A 22,918-nucleotide genomic window follows, 5' to 3' on the forward strand; every position below is an offset into this window, starting at 1 on the left:
ATTTTACACATGTTCTGCTATGGATTTCACAAATCTTTAGTCAGCACTGATATTAGCAGAGTAATGGTTGCTTTAAATCAGATAATCTGTGTGCTTTACAGTTTGTGTTTTCCACTTTTAGCGAGAGTACAGAAGTATCTCTTGATTTAACTATGTGTAAATTTGATCATCTAGTAATAGTCCCCGTATCATATAATATATATAGTACTTTTCTCACGGAGGATATATATATATATATATATATATATATATATATATATATATATATATATATATATATACCTTTAAGTATGTATAAATTTTATCTACAAGTAGTGGTAGTTACCACCTAGCTAATTCCATTCCACGTGTCCCATCGTACCACCGAACCAAATGGGTTAGTGGATACTAAAAAGATCCAATAACGTGCAACTGGTAGATGTGTTAGTTAGGCAACGTGTCTCGGTTCAACAACCTGCTAGCTAATTGGCCGGTCCGTTGAATGGATAAGTGCTCGCTGTGAGCGTGTTCCTTGAGTTTTTTTAGAATCTTCTTTGAGAATAATTAATTAGTATGCGCATGGAGTATGGTGAAATTCCCTGGAAAATAAGAGTATGGTGAAATACTTCTGGGTAAATTATGGAGTATATACCTTTAAGTATGGAGTATATATAGCTTTGAGTATGTAGTATATTCCCGCAAAGAAAAGGAGTATGTAGTATATATCACCCGCAAAAAAGAGAGTATGTAGTATATATAAATATGATAAGAGCATGCTGGCTCTATTTTTTTTTTCGGGCAATATGACGGTAATTTTCTGCACCCGATGAAAGAGTATGTTTACTTCAAAGGATGTAGTATATAGACATATTTTAGCATTTACGTAATCTCATTGCCAATAAACATTAAAGTATGAAATTTTGTAAAGATTATGACATAAATATGTCCGTAGCATCTGCATTTGAAAAAAATGTCCATAGCATGCGTGTTCAGTACCATGCACAAAAAGTTGTATGTATACTCCAAATTCCAAAAGGTGGTATACGTGTAGTAGTTGTAGTATGGAGTATAATTCGAGATGGAGTATATGTCATATAATTTTTTAAACAGGAGCGCGTGTCACTACTTAATTCGAGGCATGTATAAAGTAACGTATTTTCAGCAAGGGAGTATGGAGTTTACATACTTCAACTTGAAAGGAGTATGTAGTTTATATACTTCTGCTTGAAAGGAGAATGGAGAATGCCATGCATACAACAGAGTATGTTTATACAAAAAGAAAAATAAGTACTTTTATACAGCCAATGAGCCATAGTATATGATTTACATATATTTGCTGCATGCGTGATGTCATGCATCCATCACACGGACTTAACATGATTGTGCCACATCCATGTGTGAACCATGTTCTCATATGTACGTTGTTGCCGCCGACGCGCCGGGGCAGTCATCTGTCGGCGATGTACTTCGATACATATGTTGTATTTGGCCACGTTGCGCCAGAGCACGTATCAGTCGCATGCATCAGCCACAGTTCATCGTTGTCTCCGCTGCAGCACTGGAGCAGTTATGTGGTTGTCGATCGTTGCCGCCGCACCCGACAGGCTAGCCTTCGTGCAGGTCTTGAAACGCCGACGAACAATCGCATGATTGGGAGGAATAACTGCGTGCAGGAAAGGAGACTCGGCGGACGTCAATGGCTGTGCAAAAGAATCAATGGTTATATTGATGTACATGTGCCTAGAAATCTGGATTAAAATATCAAATCCATTGTAGACGCATGGAAATCACGGGAAGTAGTTCACGTTGCATACCTCCTTTTGCAATTTGTAATCGCTACAGCCGGTCTAGTTTCTTGGGATAGCTTTTGATTTCAGCGCAGAGCCGTGAATTGAGATTAGATAAAAGGAGAGAGAAAGAGAAGATCTTTTAGATGAGATTGGTACGATCCTATTTTATATGGGTCCAGTCTAGCGCCAGGAAAATCGGAAGGTTAGCGATAGCACTCACGAACGGGTAGAAAAATATCCGATTCTTTCGTGCCCACGACCCGTTAAGAAATCTACAGATCTGATGCAATCCGACGGCAATCAAGGCAGGGGTAACTACCACCTAATGGTAGAATGGATTTTTCCTATATATATATATATATATATATATATATATATATATATATAAATATAAATATATTCATATAGTACTTAACCAATTCCTTGCTATGGTTAACAAGGTCAGTGCTCTATTGTCAGTCCCATGCACAAATTAGTTTGCAGTAGAAGCAACATTCCGTGTGTCCACCTCAAATCTCGTATGTCGTCATGCATGTTAAATGCAATTTTAATTGTAATGTGTGTACAACAACATGATAAAGCTGTATGGATATGTAGATCGCAAAGTCAAAAAGTAGCGTGGATCATCAGGAAGTTATGATAGCACGGCAAGCAATCGAAGAAGGCCGTGGACTTGTTGTGGTTGTCAACAAAATGGATCTCCTTAGAGAAAACCAACGGTTGTTAGAAAAAGTGATGGAGGCTGTTCCTAAAGAAATCCAGACAGTTATTCCTCAGGTTTGTTTCTAATTGTTTTGTTATTAGTTTGTAACATACTTCCTCCGTAAAGAAATATAAGAGCGTTTAGATCACTAGGGAGTACTTGTCTTCGACATTGAAAAAATACTTATGATTATCGATCACTATGGCTATACTATTGTTTCTATATAACAGAATATGATACTCGTAACATCAATACTGGTAGTAAATGGTAACTAGTCTATAGGAGGTGTTCCTTGATAAAAATAAGTCTACAGAAGATTCCCTTCAAAGATTTAGTAATTGGTAATTATAGTCTATAGGTGGCGCTCCTCGTTGATCCAGAAAAAACAAGTTGTTTGGAGCCTTTCATTTCTGATTAACTTAACCTTCCTTTTCTCAATTTTTGTTATTTGAACACATCACAGTTGTTCTGGATAGCTTTCTAACTCTTTATTCATTAACTCAGTCACAAAATTTATGATGAGCTGCTTTCTTTCTGATGAAATTGATATTTGGTTGGTTATCACACATGTAGATGCCTTACTTTGTTTTTGAGTATAGAGACTGAGGTCATAGTCACAAAACTGCTTATCTTTTGACAGTGCTCCACTACTGCAAATGCTGAGTCTAAATTCCACTACTTACCATGTGTGTTTCAATAATGTGTGGAATATCTTTTAATAGTAATATCTGCTGTCAATTCTTATTGGGGCCAACAGTTGGTTACCAAGTCCAGTTGGACTTGTATGCAGAGACGCAAGAGCTTTTTCCGGCAGGAAGTCATGCTGCCAAGTCCTAGTAGGGTTATAGCAGTCTGAGTCTAGAGTTGGTGGAAGAGACAAGGAGGGATTCAGAGTATGTCGAAAAACCGAACCTTAGACTGTTTTAGGTCCATGTTCAGTAGCACTAAGAGTTCTGTATGTAATCTTTTAGTTCAAGCGGTAATAAAATTATCATCTGCATATGCTCTCCCGACCTAGTCTACCCATACAAGTGTACAGCCTCTGCATCAAAGGACACATCAATAGCAAGAATGTTTACTTTTCTAAAGCCTGTGTATAAATTGAAAAATTAAAGCCCTCTCACCAAAAAGAGGGATCAACCACATTGCGGAACTTTTAATTTGCTTCACATTTTCTGACGGCAACAGCAGATCTGAAGTCTTTTAATCTTGTTTGTCTTGACAGGTTACAGGAATACCAGTTGTGTTTGTGTCAGCAATGGAGGGCAGGGGGCGGGTTGCTGTTATGCACCATGTTATAGAAACTTATGAGAAATGGTGTTTTAGATTGTCAACTTCACGCCTGAACCGCTGGTTACGTAAGGTAAGCATCCTGCTTGCATTACTGTTACTTAATTTGCATATTATGGTGTGTGCCTAGTAGGAACAACCATTAAAGTAGAACAGTAAGATCGTAAGTCTTGAACATTATATTCAATCTAGAATGATACAGATAACTAGGTGGAATTGCACGAGTGCAGAGTAGAATGATTTTCGGGGGTGTCTTGGCAATTATTAGCGATTTTTAGTGGTTGATCTAAGCCATCTATGATACTATGTCTCAGTTTACTGTTTTAGGAATAGTTCTTATTTGAAATGTTTGGTTATCTATCATTCATGTGCTTTGAGCCTGCTACTTTATCATGTACAGTATATATTTGTGACTGCTGAGTTCATTCATGTCACAGACACTTACATTACTTCGACTGTTACCTCCAATTCCCTCTGACAGGTTATGAGTAGACATTCATGGAAAGATTCAGCCACACAGCCCAAAGTGAAGTATTTCACTCAGGTGAAAGCGCGGCCACCAACATTTGTCGCCTTTATGAGTGGGAAGACTGAACTATCTGATACAGATATCAGGTTCTTGACAAGATCTCTCAAGGAAGATTTCAACATCGGGGGAATACCAATCCGGATCCTGCAGCGTTCTAGTCCAAGAAAAGTGTCGTCTTTCAAGAGCAATATCAAGAAAAGAGGATCTACTATAAAAAGGATGAAAACAGACAAAAGAACAGAAGTGCCTGATCCCACTCAGACATGATTTTACAATGTCACCAAAGCACCTCCCGATTCTCAGAGGACCTGGTATTTGTGTACCATTCATAAGGAAGTCATTAGTCATGACCTGCATACTTCCGTTGGAGTTAAAGATGCAGAGGAAATCCCTGTCATTATACAGACTAGCAGAGGAAACAGAAAGCTGCCGCCTACCAAGCACAGCATGTGGACAGAAGAAAGGGGGCTTGAAGTGATCAACATTTAAAAGTGAGGATCACTGCAAGAAGCAAGCTCAGCATTTTCAATTTGCAAATAGGGCATTTTCTCGTAGCATTGGGAAGAGCTGAGCTCCAAACACCCGTGGTTAAGGTTGAAGACAGAACTTCTCAATATTATGGTAGAGAAACAGGTGGTTGGTATCTTGGAGCGTCGAGGTTCTTGTAAATTTATCGGACAAAGACATGTCCATTTCCCTTCTTGTATTCTCCTATATAAATAAGAGAATGCTCCGACAAGTATGAAATGTTGCGGATCATGGCCAAACTACGAGTTAGATGTGTTTACATAATGTTTTTTTTTTGCGGGGGGTGTTTACATAATGGTTAATGTACTCTTGCTGTAGAAGTTCCCGACCTGACCTGACAACGTTGTTTTTGAGATGGACAAATCTTTGTAAAGCTCGTCTGTTATTTCCTTTGTATTTCTGGAACTCGATTCTGTGAACTACCGCCATTTCTTTTGAAATTAACTCAAGTATCAGTTCCAAAATTCAGGTGTTTCGAATGGCGCTTTCGCAGTATGGTTTTACGGCTATTTTTATTCACCTGCATTTTGTTTCTGTGATCAACGGTGATTGTGGTTGATATGCAGTACTCTATGGTACTACTCTCTCTATCCCAAAATAAGTGTCTTTAACTTTGTACTAACTTTAGTATCAATCTGTCATCAATGGCCTGGACTTTCACTACCAAGTTCTTTACGATTTTTTTTTTTTTGAACTTGAGTTCTTTACGAGATTGCTTTGCTGCAACACGGTTGGCGGGGGAGAATAACGTGACACCACGAGTCAGTTGCACGAGATAAAAGCGCGCGGTGCGCAACGCAACGCAACCCGGCACGCCGCACGCCGTGCGCGCGGAGGCCAAGGCGAAGGCGAGACGCAAGTACGCAACGCATATCCATCCCATCCGGCCAGATTCAAGTATAGTTTTGAGAGATACATGTACGGGTATAGTTCAAGTATGGTTTAAGTATGAAACTATTCTCAAATTTAGATGTCATGCTGCTCCCCACCAGTAGAGCTTTACACGCCCTATAAACTTCATTCCTGCTTTTCTTACTGATGTTTTACAGTATGATTGTAATCCTTCTTAGTGATTAATAAAGCTCCTTGATTCACAAATAAAATAAAACATGCCCTATCTGTTTTTGCAATCCTTCTTATTACAGCATCCTCTGCAAATCGCACGAAACTCGTCGTTAATATAGGGCACTGAAGAATCATGCTATGTTCTACTAGGCTATCTAGTGTTCCCTGTCAGGCCACAAGATCGAACCATATATGCTACCCTACATCATAACCCGATACAGTTTCACTAATATTGTAACCACATATGTCTATGTGAATATTTTGATTCTCTTCTAGAAAAGTACAAATTTCGCCAAGAAGTTCCAGTGCATAGCGGGCGGCTAAAGCGTGCGGAGAATGTCAAGAGAGGCCGGGGTAGACCGAATCTGACATGGGAGGAGTCCGTTAAGAGAGACTTGAAGGATTGGAGTATCACCATTCACCAGAGAACTAGCTATGGACAGGAGTGTGTGGAAGCTTGGTATCCATGTGCCAGAGCAATGAGTTGATCGCGAGATCTTATGGGTTTCACCTCTAGCCTAACCCAACTTGTTTGGGACTAAAGGCTTTGTTGTTGTTTTGTACCGATGGTGGTCACTTAAATTACAAGTGTAATACGTGGTGTGACGTGGAGCAGTAGCGCCCATGGAATCCGCACCTTCTTCTTCCTCCTCTAGCGTTAGGTCATGCCATCCATATCGCGAGTGAAACAGTGATGAACATGAGAAACAGTTGTTGTTTTGTATCGATGGTGGTCACTTAAATTACAAGTGTAATACGTGGTGTGACGTGGAGCAGTAGCGCCCATGGAATCCGCACCTTCTTCTTCCTCCTCTAGCGTTAGGTCATGCCATCCATATCGCGAGTGAAACAGTGATGAACATGAGAAACAGACTTCACCGAGGATGATGTCCGAAGAAAGTGTGCTGCCATGCGAGTAAGGGGAGGAGGCTGTGTGCCGGTTGGGACAAGCCGGGAGGGGCAGTCACACCCTCGATCAAGTGGACCATGCATACCCATTCTAGCGATCATTCATGCACTACCTGACCGACACAAGCTCGTCGTCCTGTGGGTGTACCAAAGCACACCTCTTGATCAAATCTATCAAAGCTGTCACTGGGTCTTGTGTAGTTTTGTTTTCTCTAGAGATCATATTCACGGCTCTTTTGCTTTACAGGTTGGTTGGTATACATGACATACTCGATTGTGCATTCATATAAATTCGTGCAGTGTAATCATTGTTTTAAGTACATACAGCACCACTGTTTGCTGCACATAACTTATTAATGTATGCTTGAGGAAGCATATCCATTTATTGTAAGTGGTGTCTATTTGTCATTATAGATTTTAAAGGAGTTTGTCTGTACTTGGGGGACTAAAGAAGTGTACTAAACTTTTATAATTTAAATACTTTGATGGGTTAGATTACTCATTTGTTACTTCAAATGGCATAATTTTCACTGTTGCCTGCAGCATATAATTATGTAATAGTTGTAATAATATTTTGGTTGCTCGTTTTCTGTTTTCGAAACAATATTTTTCAGGACTCCTACATGGTTTAAAAGGATATTGTCACCATTGAAGAAGAGTGACAATGATCCAGTGTTTAGGTTTTTTATGGATCTGAATGATTCAGGTATTCTCTTTATAAATATTTTCTTTTCTTTATCTGCTGGATGCATTGTGAATTTAATAATGATTTAATTGGTGCACCAAGTTCTTTTATTTTTCTTTATATTATTAAATCTTTTGGCTACATTACAGCCACAGAGCATTCTTCTGTACAAAACCTCAGAATATTTTGGCAGCCTGGCATTTAGATGAGAGTGACAAGGTGTCACAGTCCTCCCCGTCTTGCCAGCTTCCTTTAGTCAGGCCCAAGAAAGCTAAGAAGTATTCTGAGCTGATGGGTAGTTCTGTGTTTCTAGTTTTTCCTGAACCCAAACCTGAGCATAGCCCCCCACACCCACCCACGCCCACATAGAGACACCAGAAGTTGTGCACCGGATGCTCAAGTGGACAGTTGCTGGCTCACAAAATAGAAGGTTTAGGATTGCCTGTTGGGCATGGTAAAAGCATTTCTCGGAGTCTTATTATCATGCATTTCTTTGAGTCTTATTGTCAGTATCATGTATTGAGTTCTATGCTCATTGCAAGCTTGGATTTCTTATGTCTACAAAATACAAATAACACTGTTGCTAAGCAATATTTCCTTCCATTAATGATACATATTATGCCTGATAGTGAATTCTGGATTTTACACAATTCAGTTCTTCAAATATTCAGTTATTTCAGAGAAATCCTTTAAGCTAACCCACTTCAACCTCTTCAGTATCCTATGTTAAGCGGCTAAATGTCCCAAGTGGTATGGTGGGGGCTTGTCGCCTTGATGTAGCGTATGAACATTTCAAGGTATATGGCAACAAGAAATTGCTCTTGTGATATTTATGCGATTCAATATCACACTGATATTATACTATTATGCATGAATTTGTTTTCAACAAGTTTGGTTGCTGAGCACTTCAAATCTAGTACTTCTTCATAGTATGCTACTCTATCTGGATAGCATAACCCAGTAGGTTTAAATTTCCATTTGCTACATGATATTGCGATGTGTTTGGTCAGTAATAAAATATGCGGTTATTACATCATGTATTGGAAAAACACTTCCAAATTAGCTTCCATGGATCTTTGAAGTGATCATAAGTGTAGGTGCTTATGTTAATATAAATTTTAACTTCTAACTCCTAAGGCCTCCTTTGGTTCATAGGATAGGAATATTATAGGAATAGGAACTTCATAGGAAGTGAGATGACATGCATCTCAATTCTTATAAAGAAAGAGATGCCATTTGATGCATAGGATAGGAATTTTTCCATTGAGTCTAGGCTAATGTTTTTTTCCCTTTGAAATGTGAAGGATTGGACCCTATCCTACATAGGATTAGGAATCCATTCCTACAAACCAAAGGGCTCCATAGGAATTTTTCATTTGAAAATCCTATCCTATGAAATTCCTATAAGATTCCTACAAACCAAAGGAGGTCTAAGTTTCCAAACCAGATTCTTTCCTTACTTCTCAACATGGATGCATACGCTATGGCATATGTTTTTTACGAGTACTGACACCAACTGGCCGTGGTTTGAAATATACCACATTGACACTATCCATACTGCAGATCACCATTTGAAAAAGTGTTTTTGTATTTCCAGATGCTATTTGGCTATTTAATTCCAGTTTGCTCTTTGAGAATGTCTATTCATTTGTTGCGCAGCATAACAATATTTGTACTCTACAGTTGAATGTTCCAATAGTTCATGTCAAGCTCAACTTTTTCTTTATTGAACATTAAGTTTATAGCCTGCTTTGATAGTACTGGCATTGAAAAACTGCATTATCTGCACGTGTCTTGGCTGCAGTTGCTGTGCAGCAAGCTGGTAGCAGTAATAGGCTTGTACGTGCATATTTGTGAAGGTGTAGGATAAAGTAGAAAGAGCTCAAGTGTCCATGTTGGATATGGATTCTCCTTTAAAAGTTAAAATTAAGTAGAGTCCAATTAAATTAGGATTTAGGAATATAGTCAAGAGTTTCTGTTGTTGTCCGATTTGTGTATCAAGTTAGCTGTTCTATATAAAGGACAAGCATGCACTCATCTTTTAGGGTCAATAATTAACGAAGTTCCAATTAGCCTCAGAGCCTCTCTTCTTTGTTGGGAGTGAGGCCAGACACCATATTTGTAAATGTTATGCACTATGCTTGGTGTATTGTTATGGCCCAATACATATACACAATACAAGGTGTGAAAAGTTGAAGAGAATCTCCTTCGATATACCTTCTTTTTTTACCTTTAAGCATTATACATATGGCATGTTGCGTTCAATGTATTCAGGAAAATTGTTGTTTTGCAGGAAAAGCCTCACATGTTCCAGTTTGTTCCAAACGAGAAGCAGGTTTGTGCTTAAATATTTCAGTTTTGCAAATAACTTAACATGTGAACAGAAACTAATTTTCTTCTCCTTTTAGGTCAAAGCTGCTAATAAGCTCTTAAAGTCAATCCCACAAAGGGGCAGAAGGAAAAAACTTGCTGGTGTTCCTGTTTTTAGTGCTCAAAATTTGAATATTGCAGTGGCAACAAATGATGGAATTAGATGGTATGGATTAAATTCTTTATTATTCTCCATTGATCATTCCCCCACTATTTTGATCATTCCCCCACTATTTTGATCATTCCCCCACTATTTTGTCAGGTCATACTCTACCAGCATGCTACCACCATTTTTAGTTTGTGTTACGTTTGACAACCAAACAATGTTGCCCTTTTAATTAGTTTCTCTCCAGAAATGTTACTCTGGAGATCCACCTTTCAGATTTACATTTGCTTCCTTTTTTTAGTTAATTCGTTTTTTTTGTCAAGTATGCTTCTGTTTAACAATTTCCCTTTTCTGCATGATATCCTTGGTTCCTGTCAAATGTCAATTAGGTTGGATTATCTGCATATGGTCCATTTACGCGTGCTCTTAGACTCTGCTATGATGTTTCATATGTTATTTATGTTGATTCTTGTGCATACTAGATGCTTCTGCCTATGCCAGCAGAAAATAGGAGATTGTCATGTCTTAAATATTTCATGAAAGCATAACATGAATTTCACTGCTCATGAGTTCAGGTATTCACCATACTTTTTTGATAAAAACTTGTTGGACAATATTCTCGAAGCTTCAATGGATCAGCATTTTCATTCAATGATTCAAAACCGCCATATACAACGTAGAAGAGATATTGTTGATGATAGTTTAACATCAGAAATACTTGAAGAAAGTGCGGACAGCTTGCTTGAGCCCCCAGAGGTACTATGATCATTCAATGCATAGAAAATATTTAAATTCCTATTTTTAGACTGTTGGCCTCATATTTTGAGTAACTATTATGCAGATGCAAGAATTGATGAATGAGATTGGTCCAGCTGGAATACCATTAAGTGTTGTAACAAAAGCAGCTGAGATCCAGTGTCTTGATGTTGTTGATAGATTACTTTTAGGAAATAAGTGGCTCAGAAGAGCTACTGGCATACAACCACATTTTCCTTATGTTGTTGATTCATTTGAAGAAAGGTACCGATGCAATACCACGCTTATATTAGCCTATTTCTTCTCTCAATTTTTGTAGAATTGTTCCTTCTTCTGTAGTGACTTATGGAGGGAGACTAACTACCGAAGTTGTTAATTTGTATTTAGAGGCTTTCCGGATTTGGATTGCATTTAAGTGTGCATGACCTAATTTTGCATATTTAAATAAGTATAGTATCATAACTTGATAGCTTGATGGCCATACGTAGTATAAATTGTTAAAATGCCAAACCTCTAGGTTCATTTAGAGGCTGTTATTGTAATATTACCTCCGTCCCAAATTACTTGTCTTAGATTTGTCGTGTCTAGATACATCCAGAGGGAGTATAAGATATTCGATTATCTGGCCTCAAGGGTGGAAGTCAAATTTATCTTTTGGAGAGCTACAAATAGGAACTTTTGAAACTATTGAACAAGCAAAATCCATCTCTTTGTTGTATCAGTAATAGCATAAGCTATTTGATTAGTGTCCATTATAGCCTTTGCATTGCCTTCATTTTGAACTACTAACATCTATATTTTGTTCAACCTTCCAGGACAGCAGTTTCAGTTGACAGGATTGCTACCTCCAGTAATACTTCAACTGCCTCTAAGGATGCTGACTGCTGCCCAACTGATCAGCAGTCTCAAACTTTGGAGTCAAACATTGATAGCGGCAACCACAGAACACACAATAGCCGAGATCATGGCCGGTCTCACTTCCCATTTAGCAATCTACTTTCTAATATATGGCCAGGGCACGATAGAATGTTCAAACGGCAAGAAAATGACTCCAGATCCAGAAGGTTTGTTCTTCAACGGCATCCTCTTTCGGTCTTCCCCCTTTCTCGTTCATGGTCATGCAGAAAAGCATGTGTTGTGGGGTGTATCTCTTGATCTCACATGAAGTCAGTTGACACTGGACCAAACGTGGCTTAAATTTTTGGAGCAAAACTGTTTTAAAATGATAATTTATCCTACTGTTGTTTGGTTAGGATTTATCTGTATTGTCTGTCTACTTATTTTTGGGTCCTCTTGGTTTGATACACAGATATGATTCAAGCATGAACAATGATTTGCAAGCAAACCCTCTTCTACCCAAAATCACCATGGTTGGCATCTCAATGAGCGAAGGGGGACAAATGAGCAAAGCCAACCTAAAGAAAACAATGGATGACTTGACAAAAGAGTTGGAGCAAGCAGGCGAAAAAACGGTCTTCGGCGATGAGAAAGATCCGCTGTTTGTTGCCAATGTTGGTGATTACTCCAGGATTACAAAGTTTAGCTCGACATGAAATTCATTTTTGGTACACGAGATTCATTCTCACAAAGCACAAGTATGAGCACCGTCCCATGCTTCTCATGAAGAGCTTCTGATTGAGCTACTCATCCAGTCGATCCTGGCGCATACTTGATGTCTTCACAAAATTAGCTGAACGTGTCAATATTTAACTTCAGAGTGTCATATGGCGCTGCAAACGGCACGAGGTCTCGTATGTATGTTTGTAAAAAATTTAGGTGATGCAAGCATTTGATTGCCCATGGTTTTGACAGTACATGAGGATTGAGGACGCACACCGGCATGCGGTGGTTCTGCAAGATGTTCCTGTTTCCTTTCTCAGAATTTGACAGAAACGGTCTGCCAAAGGATGCTTGTCGATGCACATGTATATGTATATTGAGCGCTTACTGCCATTGTATGCACAACAAACTACTGTAAGGAATCCCCGCAAAAAAAAAAAAAACTACTGTAAGGAAGTTTGTTGGTCTGAGTTGGTCATGAATTATACGGTGTATTTGTATTTTATTCCAAACTAAAACAACGTCACTTATTTCCTGATGGAGGGAGTATTTGAAATGGTCGATGAATCAGATAACTGGAAGAACATATATAGATTGAAACAGCTCATACTGATTTATGTTGTTCTTGGCCAGAAAATTGCCGGAGGCTCCCTTGGACAGCTTATTTAATTTTGTTTGACAGAGCTCACTCCTTGTGTAAGGTGCTCACAACAACAGTCCCTTTCACCCTTGAACTAAATCTCAAGTCACAGTTAAATAGCAGCTGCTAGATTGAAAGTTTTCTCTACGTACAACAGCAGCTGTTTATATTTATTCGAAGGCAGACGATACATGCAATCGCCTGGCATCAGACGCATTTAGCCAACACTTGCCTTTCAGCTTTCAGTTTACCCCTGCCCTGCAGTCTTGTACTCTTGATTAATAGATTTAACTGAAATCAACTGTTTTCGCTCGGCTTTCCATCATTTTCCGAGTTCTCAGCAGCGGCAGCCGCAGCGTCCGCAGCCTCACCCAAACCCATCTTCTGCAGCGCATTCGCAAAGCCATCGACATCTGTGGCGGTGATTTTATAGGGCGTGTGACTGGGGCCAGGGAAAGACCGTGTCTCCACCTCTTGCTTGTAGTCTGATAGCGCCTTGTTAATGACACTGCCGACGTTGCCGAATTGCTTGCAGAATTTTGGTGTCACCTGCAGGCAGAGAAAATTGTATAGACTTGAGCTCGGCGCAAATCGCATAACATGGTAAAATTTCTGGGCAACGCTGAAATGGACGGCCGCGTTTACCTTGGCATGGTGTGGATGCTGCATCATCCCTAACAAGTCATGGTACACCAAGACCTGCATGACAAATGTCTTGACATTAGGGTTTCATGAATGAACATAGACGCCAATTCTCTGGTTTTGGAATACATGGAAACACATATCTTTTTTCCTTCTGCATGGTGATAACAAAATATGCAAGACCAAGAGGATGCACAGCATTCAAGTGGCATATTTGACTAGGTTTCTTTCGGCACAAATTGTTCAAGTTGTCAGGGAAAAGGTGCTTACTGTGCTAAAGTCAAGCATACACTGCTATTTTTTCGCAAAGGAAAAAGTGAAGCATAGATTGCGCATGCCGTGAGGAATTGCTTACATAAATAGAATAAATACAACTAACAAAATTATGATTCCTTGAAAATCAAGATCAGAATCAGTGTATGGATAGAGCATGAAGAATAATTGTACCTGCCCACTGCAGAATGGCCCAGCACCGATGCCAATGGTTGGGATTTTCAATGCTGATGTTGCAGCTGCTGCCACCGGAGCTGGCACACACTCCAACACAACCGAGAAGCAACCAGCCTCTTGCAATGCGATTGCTGTCTCTACAACCTGCACACACAAGCAGAATAACATGGAGCAAAATGTATGTCAAGCCACAGGTCATGATACATGCTAACAGCCAAATTGCCAGCAAAAACAAACTAGGCACCTTTATAGCACTATCAACTGTCTTCCCCTGTGGTCGAAACCCACCAAGTACACTAATAGCCTGCGGCGTAAGCCCAACATGACCCATGACAGCAATTCCAGCCTCCACAATAGCCTTAGCTGCACTGATCCTAGATGGAGCTCCTCCTTCCAATTTGATTGCATCCATTCCACCTTCTTTTAACACCCTCACCGCAGAGTCAACAGCCTGTAAGAAAAGGTATATTACATGAAAGCTCAAGTCCAAAATGCCTAGCTCTTATACACTGAAGTTGTAGATACCATTTGACACATGATACCGTATTACCATTCCACTACGATATGCGTCATATATTCATGTCTATCGCATTCAGCATGCTCATGAGTTGGGTTATCATTTTATATATTTTGAGATGTAGTGATGTAGCTGCATTTGCAACTAAGAAATAAAACCGAGTCTGAACCTCCTTTTTAGCTTAAAAAAAACTACAATACAGATAGATCATTGTGACAACAATATCAACGATCAATTGAACTTTATTAGCACATAAAGGTTGCACCATCAGTTTTCTGAACTCAAGGGTAAGGCTTTGTGAGTTGTGACAAACCAGAAGGGAATCAATCAAGGAAAATGGTAATCTCCTTAGAGCAGGGAACAGCTAACTCTACTCTACGGGACATGCAAAATTAGTGCCGTCACACGAACAAGCATAGCAATTCCTTACCGACGACAGCAAATGGCAACTGGAGAGGTTAATAGGGGGAGTACAAAGCATGTCACACCTACCACACCAGCAGTGGCAAAGAAGGAATTGCTAACGGGCGGCATTATGGCAATTTAATTTCTATGTCCACCGGATCGAATCGGAGAGGACGAGAATGGGAGGGGCGCCCGTGGGGAACTACTACCTGCGTGGAAGAGGACTCGTAGCAACCGAAGGAGAGGTCGCCTACGAGGAGCGGGCGCGAGGCGCCTCGCGCCACGGCGCGGCAGTGCTCGAGCATGACGTCGAGGGAGATGGGGAGGGTGGTGTCGTGGCCGTGGACGACCATGGCGGCGGAGTCGCCGACGAGGCAGACGTCGATCCCCGCGGAGTCGACGTGGACGGCGGACGGGTAGTCGTAGGCGGTGACGACGGTGATGGGCTCCCCCCGGCGGTGCTTCCCGCGGAGGGTCGTCACCGTCACGCGCCGCGCCGCCGCCGCCTCCTGCGGCCGCGGGCCCCCGTAGACGGTCGACTCGGCACGTTGCTCAGCATCCGCCGCGCCAGGCGCCAGAAGGCGTGCCCCGTCGCCATCGTGCGAAGCGGCGGCGTTCGAGTGAGAATCCCCGTTCGAGTGTGGTTGGTTGGTGCGACACGAGAGCGACGGGAGTCTTTGGATACTGAGAACGAGAATTTTGGGGGCCGGGCTTGGTAGGTTCTGAGTGCGTGTGCAAGGGTTTGCGTTCGTACAGTCGTACTGTGTTTTGCAAGGGGAAATTAAAGCAACTCCAATGAAGCGACCATTTTGTCCGTCCGTGTTTGTTTGGGTCGGCGTGGACAAAAATGACGGCCCAACGTGCCGATTCAAACGGACGCGCGTCCGTTTTTCGTCCGCGGGCGACCCTTTCCAGGCCCAATTTTAAGCTGGATTTGTGTTGGCGCGGACACAAGGCGGATGCGCGCGTGCACCTACTCCTCTTCTCGGGCCCGTCGGTCGGTGGCAGCCACCATCATTTTCCCATTTTCCTCAAAAACGCTCCCGCCCCCGCGCGCCCCGCCCCCCAACTAGCCATGAAGGATGCCATCGACTTCGACCTCGACGCCGTCGCCGGCCTCGCCTCCCTCGCCTCGTCCGGCGCCGTCGCCCCCTCCGGGAAAGGCAAGCCTCGTGCCCCGCGCAAGACCGCCGTCGCGACCAAGCCGAAGAAGGCGCTGACGCCCGAACAACGGGCAAGGGAGTCGGCCAAGAGGAAGGGCCGGAGGCACGTCGCGAACGCGAGGGATGAGGCCGCCGCGCAGCAGGAGTTCACCAACGCCCGCGTCGCCGCGACAACGAGGGAGGCGCTCTACATGCTAGGGGTAAACCCTAGCCAGCACAACGTCCTCCAAGCCGCCATCGTCGCGGCCAGCACCGGCTCGTCGGCATTTCCTCGAATGGTGATGCCCGGCTCACCCCGCGCGTCGGCTTGCAACCCGGTCCCCGGCTTCCACGTCTACCCGCGGGCCTCCCGCCTCTCCGGGGAGTGCTCACCCGACGTGAGCGTGGTCGCGCCTTCCACGCCTGCGCCCGCGCCCATCGACCTCAACGCCACCCCGGTGGTCGATGGCTCGTCGTCCGGCGGCACGAGGAAACGCGCGCGACAGACGGGAGCCCGTAACCTGTTCGAGGAAATGCCGTCCGTCGTCGACGAGGACTACATGCAAAACCTCATCTTCGAGGGTGGTGCGCCGTGCGCTGGCTACGATCCCGAAGAGGCACAAAGCCAGGACGGCCGCGGGATGTTCACGCCGCCCGCTGGCTATGATCCCGATGGAGATCCAAAGGAGGAGGCTTGATCTTGATCTCGAGGAGGAGCGCCGGCGTTTCAAGGCGGAGCAAATGAATGCTTTCATGGAGATCCAAAGGAGGAGGCTTGATCTTGACGCCGAGAAGCAAGCCAAGATGTTCGAGCTCGAGGCGGAGAAGCAAGCCAAGATGCTAAAGATCGAGGCCGCCAACGCCAAGACAAAGGCGAAAGAAGTGGCTCTTGTAAGCATGATGACCGGGGTGGAGATCATGAAGGTGGATCTCAACACCGTGTCACCAAGGAAGAGGTGTGGTTCGAGAAGATGCAGGCTGACATGCTCAAGTTCGACGACGAGTGATCTATGGCGTCGGGGGCCATCTTTTTTGTATGCCGACAGGTGTGCCGGCATGACCACGGGAGCTGCGACGGCGTGATCGAACTCAAGTCCCACCATTTTTTGTGTGCTGGCATGTGTGTCGGCCGGCTGGCGAGTGCGCCAGCATGAACTATGGTATTTTATGAAGTCGGCATTGTATGCCGGCGCTGGCATGGTGCCGGCATGAGACATGGCCGTTGACATGATCGGCCGCGGGCCTTTTTTATTTAAAAGTTGAATGCGGACATGAAATGAGTCGGGGCGTTGGGCGCACTGCCGACCCAAATGCAAAACTGGGCGGACGCCGGGCAGACGACCGACCCAAACGGACAAAAAGCGGACAAATGCGCCGTCCGTTTGGGTCGCCCCATTGGAGTTGCTCTTACTACTGTAAAAATAAAAGGGGCAATGAAATGATTTCCAATTGGAAGTGGGTTATTTTTAACTTTTCTGCGGGATTTTTTTGGCCGCTGCTACGCGTCGGCCGGTGGAGATTCGCCGCCTCGCAAGACGTCAGTTCTGACGGACTGAGCAGCCAAGTGTCACCCTCTGTCATTTCAATAAAGATCGTGTCGCGGTAATTTTCTGCAACACGGGTCATATTGCAGATTCTTTTTATAAAACATAGGTCAAGTAGTAGATTTTGTGTATAATAAAGGTCTTGTTACAATTTTTTTTTGCAACGGAGGTCTTGTTGCAATTCTTTTCTTGCAATAGAGGGCTTGTTATCATCTTTTTGCAACAGAGCCCTTGTTCGATATAATTATTTTTGTAAGAGAGATCTTGTTATTGATTTTTTTGTAATAGAGGTCTTGTTGCAGAAAGGAGAAATCGTGGGAGCCAGGTTCACCACGTCACGTGGAACACATGGCGTGCAAGGTGCAACCAAGACAATGGATGCGAGCGTGATAATCCACCGACTGAACCATACCGTTTCCGATTTTTTCTACAAAGTTTTGGTAAAGAAATTTTCTGACTTGCACATCCATGCATACGTCACGATCAATACAACGCAATGAGAGGCCAGAACAACATGTTTTTCTTTTCCGGAAATATAGAATATATTGCAGAATGTCTTTATTGTCCAAAAACTAAAAGTAAACATGCAAATAAAAATATAAATATATACTAATGCAAGGATAAAAGGGGGAAATCGACCTCCTCAAGCATAGACTTTTGTCCTAGTTGGGTCTATTCCTCATCGTTACCACCGTGATGTGGCTGCTCCTCGTGAGGCTAGTGGTACATAGGAAGTGCCCGTGAAGAAGATGACGCAAGTGAAAATTGTTGGGGCTTCCCATAAGGTGGTTGATAGTATGGCGCATAGGACGGCTCGGTGTGGTGGGCGCTGGGAGCCCAAGATGTTGTAAACCCCTATAGTTTTTGGGAGGGCATGCTGATGTTGGTGTTGATGTGTTGGAGTGTCTGCTCCATCTTACCAACACATTGTTGTAGGATCGAAAGTAGGTTTAGAGAGGGGGAGGGGTGATTAGACTACTTGACCAAATAAAAATTTAATCTTTTCCCAATTTTAAGTCTTGGCAGCAAGGTTGTTAGAATTGTGATTCTGAATCGGATCGGAGCTCCGATGGCAGGATCACAAATCGTAGAATCTTCACTATCAGGATCGTAAAAACGTAGATTCTGTGAACCAAAATCATAGAATTAGAGGGGTTAGTTTGGATCGTAAAGTCATAGAATCGTACAACAGAATCGCAATTCCGACAACCTTGCTTGGCACATTTTAGCAACTTAACACAAGTCAACCAATCAACCTACACATGCAATTTTAAGAGTATAGCAGCGAAATGTAAAACACTGCATATGAAGGTAAAGGAAGGGGTTTGGAAGGGCAAATGCAATGTTGACGCGGAGATTTTTGGCGTGGTTCCGATAGGTGATGCTATCATATATCCACGTTGATGGAGACTTCAACCCACGAAGGGTAACAGTTGCGCGAGTCCACGGAGGGCTCCACCCATGAAGGATCCACGAAGAAGCAACCTTGTCTATCCCACCATGGCCATCGCCCACGAAGGACTTGCCTCACTTGGGTAGATCTTCACGAAGTAGGCGATCTCCTTACCCTTACAAACTCCTTGGTTCAACTCCACAATCTTGACGGAGGCTCCCAAGTGACACCTAACCAATCTAGGAGACACCGCTCTCCAAAAGGTAATAGATGGTGTGTTGATGATGAACTCCTTGCTCTTGTGCTTCAAATGATAGTCTCCCCAACACTCAACTCTTTCTCACAGATTTGGCTATGATGGAAAGATGATTTGAGTGGAAAGCAACTTGGGGAAGGCTAGAGATCAAGATTCTTGTGGTTGGATTGGAATGTCTTGCTCTCAACACATGAGTAGGTGGTTCTCTCTTAGAAAATGAATGGTGGAAGTGTAGGCACATTCTGATGGCTCTCTCACAAATGGAGAGGAGGGTGGAGGGGTATATATAGCCTCCACACAAAATCTAACCGTCACACACAAAAGAGCTAACTTGGTCAGACCAAATATATAAACTCGGTGAGACTGATTCGGTTCAAAATGTGAACGTTAGAATTTTCGGTGGGACCGACATGATCAACTCGGTGGGACCGATGAGCTAGGTTAGGGCAAAACTTGATCTCGGTTTGACCGATTACTTCAACTCGGTGAGATCGATTCCAGTAACATGTATACAGAGAGTTGGTCAGGCAAACTCGGTGGGACCGATCGCTCCTTTCGGTGATACCGAAACGTTACGAAAGAGAAACAGAGAGTTTGCACTGCGAACTCGGTGGGACCAATCGCTCATTTCGGTGAGACCGAAATGTTACAAAGAGAAACCGAGAGTTTGTAGTCCCATCTCGGTGAGACCGAGCTGGTTAGGGTTTCTGGCAATGGCTATGTCAAGTGAATTCGGTGGCGCCGGATGAATCAAATCGGTGGGGCCGAGTTTGACTTTTAGGTTTAGGACATGCTTAGATTTGAGAAGATGGTTGAGGGCTTTGGAGCTTATCACTAAGCATTTTGAGCAAGTAGACCATTAAGCAACACCTCATCCCCTTTTAATAGTATTACCTTTCCTATGGACTCAATGTGATCTTGAATCACTAAAATAGAAATGCAGAGTTTTGAGCTTTTGCCAATATTGTGTTAGCATTTTGAGGGGTCCACATCTCTAGTCCATGCCATGCCAATCACTGAACTTTCTGAAATAATCATCTTGAAAGGATATTAATTCAATGAGCTATATGTTGTTATGAATTACCAAAACCACCCAGGGATTAGTTGCACTTTCAGTTGCACGAGCTATTGGAACTCCGGTTGAGGGATGAAGTGGCTGTAGCCGCCAAAAGGCTGATGCGGCGCATGTTGCTGCTCTCCTCTTCCATAGTCATCATCAACGACAACATCCCATGTAGTCCCCGTGCCCTATAGGGTTCTTGCCCCATTGATCTGCTCGAGCGCGAGGATCAACTCATCACGATTCGCACAACAAAAGCTAAAGGGAGAAGGAGGTGTACAATTTCGTCCCTCCCATGACTAAATGGCAAGAATAAGAGTGATCATTAGGATAAGGAATATTATTAGGCTTCATAAAAGAAGAGTTAATCATGACAACCTTATTAAGCTTAGTGAAATCTCCGCCTACGACCATAAGCCTAGATAAATCAACGCCCAAGTGATGGATGATGTGGGTGATAACACCACCACAGCGGGTGTACCTCAAGAATCTTGCACCTTCTGCTTACAGAAGTGTGCTATCATGCCTCCATGTTTGGCTTTATAGCCAAGCGAGGGTTAAGTGCGGCGTGTAACACAAACATCTCCGGCACATCCATGCCCACTAAGTTCAAGCGCCCAAAAATGGTGTCAGCGAAAAAGATCATAAAGTAGCGAATGGTAGTGTTTTGGATGGTCAATACCTTGGCCATGTGGAAGTTGAAGTCCCAATTACAGGATAAAACCTGCCATGTGGCGCATGCATCGCTGACCAGCTCTCCGTCGTCCTTGGTGTACCCCTCATTGGGGAAGCCGAATATGTCACACGGTTGCTGCAGAGTGATCATGTATGAGGTGGCTGATAAGTGATATTTTTACACTCATTTCACATTTGTTTAAACCAATATATATATATATTAAAAAGAGATAGTCGCTCTGATATTGGTACTAATGACTAATGAACGCAAAGGATTCAACAAATCCTCTCTTTAGTGTGTTTCCACATGAAATGGGCTAAAAAGGGAAGAAATCACGTGTGGAAATGGAATGGAAGAAGAATGGAGGAAGGAGGAATCACCAAGAGACGTTCGTGCGGAAACAACACAAAAGACGGTGTCCCACATGGGCGCGAGCGCCCGTATGAGCATTCGTATGGCATGGATTCTGAGGTAGATCGTCCAACCCAACAACTTTCGTTAAAGGGACCTCGTCGAAATGTGAATAGAGAGAGGAGCACGGAGCATAGTAGGCAGAACATCTTTATCATCCTCATCCACAAACTCTAGCTGCCGCCATCTCCATAGCCATCTCCATCTCCACCACCACCATAATGCTCATCCATCTCATTCATACTTGTAATCGTGCATCGCACAAGGCATCCATTGTAAAACATATTGTAGTCAATCAATCTCAAGATGTGTTCTTCAATGTTTTCTCCCTGCAATATGAACTTCATGTGCGAGTAGTTCGGTAAGGTATGAGTTGAGGCATAAGCCTTGCAACCCGAGGTATTTGTTGAGGGGATCAGTAGAAGACTTTGATATAACATCTCGTATGTGTGAAATAAAATTGTTCCGTGAAGATGTCTCTTGTCTTGTCCGTGATCTTCATCTCTACAGGTACCCAGGATCATGGAAATCAAGTACCAGTGAGGCTAGGAGCAAGGAGACCATGACGTATTATATCAAACACCGGGGATAGTAAGGTTTAGTAGGGTAACATGGATCATATCCTTGGAAAAAATGAGGTGTAGTCATTAAACGCCAAAAGCTCTTATTTGATTTCATTATCTTAATTATTGAGGTAACCCCGCGTGATGGATAGAGCCTGCGGCGGTAGGACAACTGATTCTTGATGCAGGACTCGTGCCAGTCAAGATATTATTTGGACACATCCCCCACTTCGATCCATAGCAAGCACATCTCGACGGGTGACTCCAGCGCAGAAACTAATAACATATTTGATCCCATCACAAATACAAGGTTGTAAGCATAAGACCTCATACCCATACATACTTTTAATATAAGTGTTTGAATCACTATTTGCTTGTTGATCCTGTCAAAAGATGGATTTGACACAACTTGCTGGAGACCATCCCTTCAAGGGAATCTTCCTCTCGTGGGTTCGATAACCCAGGGTCACCTCCGGAGAAATAGATGCGGGATACTCTTTCTGTTCCAATACCAGATCGATAAAAGGGTAGATGTTTCTATACAAATGCGTTTCTTATATACTTCTACATCAGATTATCAGAAGATCAACATTAGAAGATCAACGAAGTCCGATGCACTGATCATGGTAAACTCTGCTGACCGTGACAGCAGCTTGACAAAGCCAAAAGACGTCGTTGCCCATCTTGGCCAGGCAACCGGAGCAGGTTGCGATGCTCCACCTAGACCAGCTCCTCCATGGAAAATGCAGACTTGGGCCGGCTGCCGTCGCGTCTGTTAGTTAGGAAGAATGAGATTGCATCAATCGATAATCATTGATCGTGTGCATGATGCACATATATGCGTACAGGGTGGACCGGCCTCTACTTGTCTCCCAAGATGTACAAATATACGAGGGGGAGAGAGAGATACAATGGTATAAATACAGACCCAAGTCCTATACATATGCAG

General features: G+C 42.9%; 3 protein-coding genes across 5 annotated transcripts in view; 2 read left to right on the forward strand and 1 right to left on the reverse strand.

Moving 5' to 3' along the window:
- LOC119267643 (GTPase Der-like) overlaps window positions 1–5,195 on the forward strand; it is an 8,557-nt gene extending 3,362 nt beyond the window's left edge. Inside the window, exons 7-9 of one of the 2 annotated variants that reach the window (XM_037549073.1) lie at window positions 2,367–2,546; window positions 3,698–3,835; window positions 4,244–5,195. In XM_037549073.1, coding sequence (XP_037404970.1) covers window positions 2,367–2,546; window positions 3,698–3,835; window positions 4,244–4,558 — 633 coding nt within the window. In that variant the 3' untranslated portion in view covers window positions 4,559–5,195. The remainder of the gene's footprint in view (window positions 1–2,366; window positions 2,547–3,697; window positions 3,836–4,243) is intronic. The other variant, XM_037549074.1, reaches the window with a different exon arrangement.
- A 2,074-nt stretch (window positions 5,196–7,269) lies between these two features.
- On the forward strand, window positions 7,270–12,808 carry LOC119267644. 2 transcript variants are annotated; one of them, XM_037549075.1, is made up of 8 exons: window positions 7,270–7,499; window positions 8,196–8,275; window positions 9,772–9,813; window positions 9,887–10,014; window positions 10,530–10,710; window positions 10,796–10,974; window positions 11,526–11,774; window positions 12,020–12,808. In XM_037549075.1, the coding sequence occupies exons 1-8, from the start codon at window positions 7,481–7,483 to the stop codon at window positions 12,261–12,263; spliced, it is 1,122 nt and encodes a 373-aa protein (XP_037404972.1). In that variant the 5' UTR covers window positions 7,270–7,480; the 3' UTR covers window positions 12,264–12,808. The 2 variants fall into 2 exon arrangements, with proteins under 2 accessions (XP_037404972.1, XP_037404973.1); XM_037549076.1 differs by lacking the exon at window positions 8,196–8,275 and having other exon boundaries at window positions 7,271–7,499.
- Window positions 12,809–12,867: 59 nt separating this feature from the next.
- The window catches only part of LOC119272088 (3-methyl-2-oxobutanoate hydroxymethyltransferase 1, mitochondrial-like), a 17,660-nt gene continuing 7,609 nt past the window's right edge, over window positions 12,868–22,918 (reverse strand). Inside the window, exons 2-6 of the mRNA XM_037553674.1 lie at window positions 15,134–15,685; window positions 14,247–14,453; window positions 14,000–14,146; window positions 13,556–13,609; window positions 12,868–13,459 (exon numbers count right to left, since the gene is read on the reverse strand). Of these exons, the coding sequence (XP_037409571.1) occupies window positions 13,208–13,459; window positions 13,556–13,609; window positions 14,000–14,146; window positions 14,247–14,453; window positions 15,134–15,685 (1,212 nt within the window). The 3' untranslated portion in view covers window positions 12,868–13,207. The remainder of the gene's footprint in view (window positions 13,460–13,555; window positions 13,610–13,999; window positions 14,147–14,246; window positions 14,454–15,133; window positions 15,686–22,918) is intronic.

This window comes from Triticum dicoccoides, chromosome 3A (assembly GCF_002162155.2).
Source record: "Triticum dicoccoides isolate Atlit2015 ecotype Zavitan chromosome 3A, WEW_v2.0, whole genome shotgun sequence".
Classification (NCBI taxonomy): Eukaryota; Viridiplantae; Streptophyta; class Magnoliopsida; order Poales; family Poaceae; genus Triticum; species Triticum dicoccoides.